The sequence below is a fragment of the Pezoporus wallicus genome, unplaced genomic scaffold (assembly GCF_028554395.1).
Source record: "Pezoporus wallicus isolate ANWC-B61680 ecotype Strahan unplaced genomic scaffold, APGP_CSIRO_Pwel_v1 contig_5069, whole genome shotgun sequence".
NCBI classification, from domain to species: Eukaryota; Metazoa; Chordata; class Aves; order Psittaciformes; family Psittacidae; genus Pezoporus; species Pezoporus wallicus.
The window spans coordinates 8084102-8093637 of record NW_026642361.1 but is presented as its reverse complement, the minus strand read 5'-3'; the positions used below and the strand labels follow the sequence as shown (position 1 = coordinate 8093637).

Below are 9536 nucleotides of genomic sequence, written 5' to 3'. Positions count from 1 at the left end.
TAAAAAATGGAGACCAGCAATAGTATAAAGCTGTCACTGGCTGTTTGGCTGTTCCCACATTGTTTTTAATACTGTGGCATGGGGGAACACCATTTTCAGGGACCCAAGTTGTTCTCTGTTGCATGGTAGCACAGCTTACCATCAAGCTTCCAGCAGCATGGCCCTTCAACATATACTTACACTTCATTTCCATGTTCTTGTCTTAGACCGTGTCTGTGTTACTGGGCTTCACCTTATTTCTGTCCAGGTAAGAAAGAGCATACGGAAAAACGCTGTTTTTCAGTGACTACAGCGGCTTTATTATGAGAAATGAGGGTTGGGCTCCTGGCATTCAGTTCAGTTGGGTCACACAGCAGCTGCCGGCTCACACAGGAGCCTGAGCTTGTGTGAAACATTTGCAGACAATCCATGACTTCTTTTAAACTTGGGCAAATTCTTCAGACTGTATTTGTGCATCACAATTCTACAGTTATCTCCATAGGCTGTACAGGGTGTCTTTAGAGTAAAATACGTAGAAAATATGATAGTCTTGTAATTAAAGTAAAACATTTGATTGTTGAGCCAGTATTTTACAAAATGCAAAAAACATGCCTGTAAATCTGAGAGTTTGGTTCATAAAAACATACATTCTTTTGCATATACAACTCCATGCCTGAATTTCAACCGCATTTGTGCAGGAAGATGTTGCCTTGCCACCTCATGTCATTCCCAGCTATTGGAAGATGACAAGCAGAACGGTCATTAAAACCAAGATGACATGGAAAGTTGGTTTTACCGCAGCTGAAGCCCATTGGAGCTCCTGGTAGAGGGGAGTTTTGGGACAAGAAGCAGCACTTGACCTGATAGAGACTTCTGGGAAAGTGAAGTCTTGTTTCAGAGCACTGAAGTTACCAGTGTTGTCATGTATTTCCACTGTCTTCAGGATGGATTTAAATCCCGGTAGAGTAGCCTAGGAGCAAACATGAAAGGTTTCTTATTGGTGTGAAATGTTGAGTTCAGCTGGGAAACAAACCATTGTGTGATGTGTTTGTTTACGCTTTCGACACATAGAGAAAAGTGTTCTAAACATAGAGAACACAGAATGAGGAAAGAGTATTTACAGCAAAAAGAACAAACTCCCCAAAACTGAATAGAAACAGAATGCATATTTATAATGGGGGGCACTGCATGCTGTGCAAGAGAGGCAATGTCACTTAAGCATAAGCCCTTGGCAGGCAGAGTCCATCTTGCTTTGATGTTTTCTAAACACCAGCATCTGAAAACTGCTGCAGAAGAGCCATTTCAACCCTGGGGAGTAACTGCCATGGAGGGTGGTGCCAGCCCAGGGCTGTGTGGGTCCCAGCCTCCCCCTCCTCACCCTTCAAGAGCTCTAGAGTTTGTTTCAGACACCTCAAGCTGGCATCACTGTGGTCCAGACGCTCATCCCAGCCTGCTCCACCATCCAGGTCAGACGAGTGCTTATCTCCAGACATTCTGGGGACTCAAGATCTTACTGAATCAAAAAACCCCTTCTGCTGACTCATATTTTAAGATATTTTCTTTCAAATCTGCTAGAGTCTTTACAGCTTCTGTACCAGTGTCTTGAGCAAGTTCAGCTCGTTCATCTGCATGGATGCAGTTTTGCTGTGCTCAGGAACACATCACCATTAGAAACCATAATTCAGTAAGGCTACACTTACATTGATCACATACGTCCCAGGCAGAAGGAGAAGAAAGTACTCCCCTTGTTCATTTGTTCTGTAGGGGCAGACATGAGGCCTTCCTTGAGCTTCCACAATGGCGTTGGGAATAGGATTCCCGTTCTTATCAGTAACTTGACCCTTGATACCTATCAAAAAGGCAGAGAAAGATCACAACCTCTAACTGTAGTGAGCCTCCTTCTCCAGGAACATCAGACTATTCTGTTGCTGGATGCACTCAAAGGCTACCTCACTGATCTCAAGCACATCCAATAATATCACCAGTCACTCCTATCTTACTGAAGGGAATGAGAATAGAAAATCCGGTGGTGTTGTTCATAGCTTACGCTCACATTAAGTTAGAAGGCAGCAATGTAATCACCGATTCTAAATCTCAGCTGCTGAAAGCATTACATATACTTCTTGTCCGTGTCTTTTACTGAAGGGCTTCAATCTTCAGTATTGGTTTGGGGGTGGTTTTTTTTGCTACCTCTCCCCCTTTTCTTTCCCTCCAAATTAAAAAAATTCCAGCCTTTTAGCCGGTACTTCCCAATGTCAGAACACCAACAATGTCTGCCTGTGAAGTAGATTCCCTCAATTCTCACACACCTCCTTCAAGGCAGCACTGGCACTAAGCAAAGATAAACCAGCAGTCAGACATTCCAGGCAACAGAATGCAAGATAAGCAACAGACTTGTGCAAACCCTTCAACTCATTGCAAAGCACTACTGTTTCATTGAGCAGCAGCTCTCTTCCAACTGTGAAGCCAAAAATCACACCTAGAAAAGCCTTACAAAAATACAAAATCCAAGCAGCAAAGACCCATGAAACGTGAACACACACACATTTAGAGACCTCTGAAAGAAATGGCTGTCTTTAGGCTGCTCAGAAAAGCGGGCTCCCTGGAGGTGTGTATGGAAGGACATCCCCAGGACCCGTCCCTTGCTCCTGCCCCAGTGCATTCTAAGCCACCTGCACTGCTGTAGTACTGCCCTACACCTAATATACCTGAATGCTCTCCTCCCTTACCCATCCCTGACCGTGTAGCGCTTGCTATTCAGAAGCAATTGCTCCAAAGTTTGCCCATTGGCCTGGCCTCAGCTTTAGCTCCCTTCCCCATGTGCACGCTCACCTAGATGTACTTGCTTTATATATTCGATCAGAGCAGCTTTGTTGTCTCTCCAGAACTTTTCCAGCTGGTCTGCTGGAGGATATTTACAGCATGACAGCTCCAATGTGATTTCAAAGCACTGTCCCCAGATGTAGTTGTAATCTTGCATTCCACCTTAAAAGTGAAATAAAACAGTGTTCAGCTGAAAAGAAGCACCAAGTTCAGGCTAGAAGAAAAATAGGAGAGTTAAGATGTTGTTACTTACATCACACCTGTAAGAAAAGTAAATCAGATAAATTTATTCCTCAATGCCACACTTCTATTTACTGCCTCCTGTGGAAAACCAACTTCATTGCTCCAGTTGCATGTTGAGTGTTATTTTCTAAAGCACAGAGCCGTTTGGGAATGATGACAATTATGTCTGAGGAAGGGTGGGTTTTTAACTTAAAGTCTTTCCAGCGCTCACAGATAGGGGGAGATAAATTCACAGCCTGGCATAGACTTTGCCACTGCCAAAGCCATCCTAAGAGCCTAGTAAGGCTTTGAATTCTGATTGTGACAGCAACACATTCTGCCACAGTACACAGGATAGTCTATTTGGCTACGCATAAACAGTAATGAAAACATTTATTTCAGTGATCAAACTGTAAAAATAAGGATGATACCTGAACAGAAGATTGGTTTTCTTTCTGAAAGAACAAGACCTTGGTGCCAAAAGGTAATCTATGCAGCTATGCCTTAGAAAGAGCACAGAAGCAGCCAGACAACAGAGAATGCCTCATGCACTTGTGCAACTGCTGACTGGGAGAGTCTGTTGACAGCCAGGTCCTGCTCAGAGAGTCAGTGTGAATGTGTCTTACTCCCCATGTCCCCTCTATTCTGGCACAGTCACAGCCCTTTCATCATCAAAGATGGCAGGAGAAAGTGAGAACATCATATCTGAAGCAGCTGAAAAACAAACACAGACGGCCTTACCTTCCAGCTGGTACCAGGAATACCCGTTGGTAATGCCATCTGGAAAGGTTTGTCTGTTGTCACACCCAGTCCCTTTGTACATGCTGGCATGATTGAAAGAATAGGTTTTTGCCAAATGGATAAAGACATCATCATCTGGAGACCTGCTATAGCCTTCCAAAGAGCCTGTAGCTGCAGGATGAAGAGAGCCACCATGTCACTCTTGTTACTGGTACAGTGCTGGCTTACATACAGCATAACCATCTCCAGGTAGCCATATCAGGCAGTGTTTCTCAAAGTCTGCCCACCTCAGCTCAAAAGCTGACAAAACCTTACCAAAATCCTTATAAATTTTGCTTTTGTATGGCTAACGTTCCTAGCCCACATCAGCTGTGGAGAGGAGAGCTCGGTACTAGCTTACCTGAGTTGCCATTATCAAAGGTGTAGCTGGCAACCAGGGCACCCCCATGCAAGTTTGCTGAAAGAACAAATGTCTCATTTTTTATCCAGCTCATGACTGCTTGAGTCTCTGGCTGAATGCTGGCGTTGTTACGTTCAAAGGCATCAGGAAAATTTCTGTTCAGATCTTCTCCGTTCTTATTGTACCTTAGAAAGAGAAGACATTCCCATTACTGCTTTTCTTATAGACACTTTCATGTCACCAGCCTCCCACTACTTCACATCTGTGGTGTGCTAGTGTCTTCAGGAAACAGGAAAGATGACCATTGTAAATCTCCTCAAGCATCATGAAGATGGACTTTAGTTTGTTTTGTGGCAGCACTGCAATTTCATAGGACACAATAAAACAATTCTGTTGTATAGCGCATATAGCATATACACACCTGCACATACATGAATTAGAAAAACCTAAGCCAAGTAAGGGGGATATTGTCCTTCTGTATGTGTTCTTCCCACCTGTATAGAAGACCAAGGTAACTACTGGCTGGCTGTGTCCCTTGTACTGCTGTCACTCTAGACAGAGAGAAAAAAAATCTGACTCAAACCCAGGATGTATACTCTTCTCCCCGTACCTGAAGGGCCAGCCTTGCAAATACTTTCTTCCTTTTTCACTCAAATAGGTCAGTACAAGAGTAGAGAGAATATTTAGTATCAGCTCTTTTAATTTTTAAACTCAAGTTAGTTAAACTCTGTTTATTTGACAGTGAGGGGATAAAAAAAAGATATCACCCTCCATAAAAGTCCTGTCTATTTGCTGAGGAATAAATGTATTTCCTAATAAAAAGGAGGGCCTGCACCAGTAACCTGGAAAACTAAATTACCTAAGCTACATTCTCACCTGCTTCTGGTGTTGCCATGGCCTAAGAGAACTTCTGGCTCATGAGTTTGTTTTTAGTGGATATTCCAATTTTGTCCCTTTGGCATTTCTTCCCACTCTCTCACTCACTCCCCCTTTTCCCTCTACTAGCTTGTTAAACTTTTCCTCTCCTCTTTGGTCTCTACAATAGTTACATTAAAGAATGCAGAAGCAGCACAGGATGCAATGCTAGGTTATGTTTCGTTTTGCATGTTTTTTCCAGAGCACTGTTATTAGCACAGCACCTATTAGAGCTACCTCTCCTCGTGTAACTCTTCCCTCTTACTACATCTGCATTCAATGTGATCTTTAAACATATTTTTGTAAGTCCATTCGACAAGCTGAGACACATCTTTTTCACATTAATAAAGGTTACAGAATTACCCAGTTGAAATAGAGCGCTGTAGGTGGAGTTTTCCTTTTTTTTGTAGCACCCTAAAGGTCTAAACAGGTAATTGTGCTTCTATTTGCTGTCTGGGTCTCCTGCCTGAAAGGTTAGGTCATTACACCATTCTGACCAATTTTCTTTAGCTGCACCACATATTAACACCAGTCTGACTCAGTCTTCCCAAAAACTCTATGCTGCAACAGTGTATCTTCAGAACAGCCCAGGCCAAAATTAGCCCTAACACATCCCCTGGTGTATCCACTCCACTGATCATGATTCAGTCTCTGGCTATCTCTGGTTATTACTCCCACCCATTTCCTTTACCTGCTCCCACCCTCCTAAGCCACCCTTACCTTCCTCGCGTGTAATAACAATCAGGAACCTTTGTAGCTTCAAATCCATCAGGATTCATTGTTGGCATGATATGAATCCGGGTATTATTGAGTAACCGGGTAATAACTGGGTCCCGCCTATAGCTGGTCACCAGGAAGTCTATCAAATGGAGCAGGATTTCTCTCCCAACAGTCTGTATAAAGAATCACAGATTCCATTTTAAGTTTGCTATGGAAGAAAAAGAAGTGAAAAAAAGACCTACTACTTTGCACTTACAGCTTTTTCTTACCGGGTTATACAGACATACAAGGCATACAAGAGCGTTCTGGTTAACACTGTTTTGTATATTTTTGTATATTTATTTAATAGATGAAGGAGTCACTGGAGGGTTTTTACACGTGTTTTAAACCCGTACCAACCAGAGCTCCTTCTGTTATGGGAAACTGACTATGTCAGCTGCACTGCTTTAATCCTGCATGGGTAAGGCACAGCATTACCAAAAACTAAACCTGCAGAGGCTGCGTGTTGAAGGCAATGTGGGCTCAGAAACACACCAGAGTCACAGCTCTGTGCTGATGCCCAAGGCACCCTGAATCCTGAACATAAGCACATCTGTGCTCTGCAACACTACTTGGCAGGGAGGGTTCAGAAGAAAGGAAGGAGACACCTTCATGATTTCCAGGGTGCTACAGACTAGGATTTTTCCTTGTTGATCCCCTTTTATGGGAAGCCAACTTTAATACAGAATCAAGAGAGGCCTCATAATCACTTCTGTTACAGCCTCTGTTGCACTACTTTATTTTAGTGCCATGAACACAGGCATTGGGGAAAACAAGCATATGTAAATCCTCAGAAAAAGAGATGGAAAGACATATGGATACAGACAGATCAAGGAAAGACAGTGAAATAGCTACTTATTTTTGTTCATGCAAGCTTGCATAGGTTGTGAAAACTGGCAGGACATCTGCCTTTAGTCTACTCTAGCACATTTCAAGCAAAACAGTGGGAAATTCCAGCTCCAGTGAGTTAAGAACAATCCTATTCTACACCCCAAAAACCACTAGTACAGCATTTACTAGACCATAATTCCCAGGAGCACTTTCTGTAGCACTGTGACCCATACCTCAAGGGGGCTGCCGGGTTCCTAAGCCCTAGCTGCAATGGGAACAAATCAAGACTTGCAACTAGATGTGCTCTGGAGATAACTTCTCCCTACTTTATCTACAAGAACAAAGCCTGGTAAATCACTGCAGGCTCTAAATCAAAGCTACAGCATCTCACTATCTTTGAGAATGAGTTTTGTATCACTAAAGTGAAAATACTGCAACTTTTTTTTTTTAATAAAGTGAGGTTCATGGAGCAGCATTACTGATGTCAAGGGTAAATATCTCCTTGTTTTGAGACTGGAACAGGCTAAGGGTAAAAGGTAGATGAAATCAAGCAAGGGAAAAGGAATATTTCTCCATAGCTTCACTGCACTAATGTCTTGTTGAATTTTCACATCAGTGCATTTTAAGTGGCAAATCCTGCTCTGGGCATTAAGACAAATAGGAACAGAGACACTGTTCTGCAGGAGCTGGGTTGGTATAACGAGGGCTAGGTGTAACTGCTGTTCAGGCTGGGACCAAACTGTGTCTTGCCACTTAGCTGGCAATTACCCTTTATTGCAGGAAAAATGAAGTTGCAGATCACACTGCTGTGCCATACTCCAAGGCAGCCGTGGTCTCTGAGTTGGTGTTTCAGGAATTGTACCATGCTGTTTGTACAGGAAAAAAAAAGGAGGATTTCTTCCCACCTGCCCTCCAGGAGATTTGTTCCTAAATTTTCTAACCTTGCTTGTCAGCTCCTGCTGTCTCCTGCAAGCCACCATCCAATATTCTGCTAGGGGAAGCTACCTTACTCAAGTGCATATACCGAGTGGCTCTTTTCCTAGATATTACAGCAAGTGGGCTTTGAAAAGGGCGGGGGGGAAGTACCTAATTTCCTCCATTGCCAGTACCTTTCAAAACAGCACCTGAGTACGCTAAAGCGGACTGCTCTGCAGGTTTGATAAATTTACCCCATGAAATGTAGGAAGTGATGCTACAGAACCTGTCTTGCATGGGTAGTTCAGTTCCAGCTCTGATAGACATCTTGGAAAGCAAACGGAGCAGAGCAGGGGGGAAGAAAGGAGGGAAGATGAAAGATAAAGCTAGCAGACTTAGAAGCAGCATGAATGGCCCTACCACAGAGATTGCTGAGCTACAGACAAAACTGGACTGCTCTCTGGAGAAACAGGGAAAGTACCTCTGCTCCTACTATACTTCACTTCAGTGCCTGGCAAAAAGAAATTCAGAAATGAAAGAACAGAGAAATAGGAAGGGAGGAAAAAAAAGATAAAGAAAAGCAACAAAAGAAGGTGGTGGAAAAGATCATGTTCCATTGAACATTGTCCAGTTTTTCACAGGTGACATTCTTTGTACATGAAAGTTAAACCCAGACTTACATACATTATAGCATTTTAAAAACTAACCCTACTTCATAGGATGCCTTGCATACCTATTGTTGTATCCAAGTACTTCATACATAGAATCAAACAATTCAACTAATCTCTATCACAGAGAGTCGTTACGTTAATCATCCCTGGTGGGGAAAGAGTGTATTTATTACCACTGTGTTTTGCTGGAGTGACAGAGGGGAGGTTTTGTTTCAGGCCAGAGTACCCTGCATTTCTTGAGCGTGCACATCTGGAGGTGTTTGAGGGGAGAGAAAGGGAAAGCTTTTGCTCCTGGGAAAGCATAGCTCAAGTTTTGATCAAGATTTCAGCCAAGCTTTACCCTGGTAATAGAGAGGTCAGCTACACCTGTGGAGATAAGTTACAAGACTTTATTTCAGAGCCTCAAATAAAGGATCTAGGCACACTGTAAATAAGTTGCTGACAACAAAGTCAAGGACAGACACCTTAACTTGCCTGTAGTGTAATACAAAGATGTAAAGAGCAGGGAACAGCCTTTATGTGCTCTGGGGCTCTGAGAAGACATGATGAATATTTGGTTTTAATTACAGTATCCCAAAGGCGATGCCCAGGTGTATTGTTTTGCTATAGCTCAGATGAGGGGTGACATAAAAGCCAAGGAAAACACTTTCTCCCACCTCTGGGGATAGAGTTGAACAAGTTCTCTGTGCACTTTCAACTGACAGTTTCCTTGTGTGCCCCAAAGGGAGCCAGCAGGAAAGGCTTTCAGTGATCCTCAGGGAAGCCCCAAACAAAGCAGCATGCGTCAGGGCATGGATCAACGCTGTAGAAAAGGGTGTGACTGCTGTTCCTTACCCCTTAAACTGCCTGACTATTGCTTCTGGCACGGCTGGGTCAGCACCTTGCTCACTACTGAGGACTTACTCAAGAAGCCCTGACAGCAGCCAGTTAAAAGATTAAGGTTAGCTCCAATTGCACCTGCACTGTAACACTTCACTGCAGCACTCCTTAAAGCATTTGTTACCACATGATAGAAGCCTAATACCAGGGGACTATGGGTGGATAGACTCTGCCCATTTTTATGATCAAAATGCTTTCCTTAGCCATAGCCTGGTTTTTAAATATGTTGAAATAAAGATCCAAACCATCAGGTAGGACCTGTTTCAGGGCAACATGGTCTTGCCAGTTTCCTTGCTCTGGACCTGACTGCTCTACAGACCTAGCACAACATACCGGGCACAACCCCACCTAAGGAAGTGGAGTTACAGCAAAGAAACCAGTAGGCCATCCTGGTTTACCAC

General features: G+C 43.3%; 1 protein-coding gene across 1 annotated transcript in view; it reads right to left on the bottom strand.

Annotated features, from left to right (window-relative positions):
* Positions 1 to 340: 340 nt before the first annotated feature.
* The window catches only part of CPM (carboxypeptidase M), a 30815-nt gene continuing 21619 nt past the window's right edge, over positions 341 to 9536 (bottom strand). The window contains exons 4-9 of the mRNA XM_057429536.1: positions 5801 to 5973; positions 4166 to 4350; positions 3766 to 3936; positions 2812 to 2964; positions 1680 to 1828; positions 341 to 949 (exon numbers count right to left, since the gene is read on the bottom strand). Coding sequence (XP_057285519.1) covers positions 713 to 949; positions 1680 to 1828; positions 2812 to 2964; positions 3766 to 3936; positions 4166 to 4350; positions 5801 to 5973 — 1068 coding nt within the window. The 3' untranslated portion in view covers positions 341 to 712. The remainder of the gene's footprint in view (positions 950 to 1679; positions 1829 to 2811; positions 2965 to 3765; positions 3937 to 4165; positions 4351 to 5800; positions 5974 to 9536) is intronic.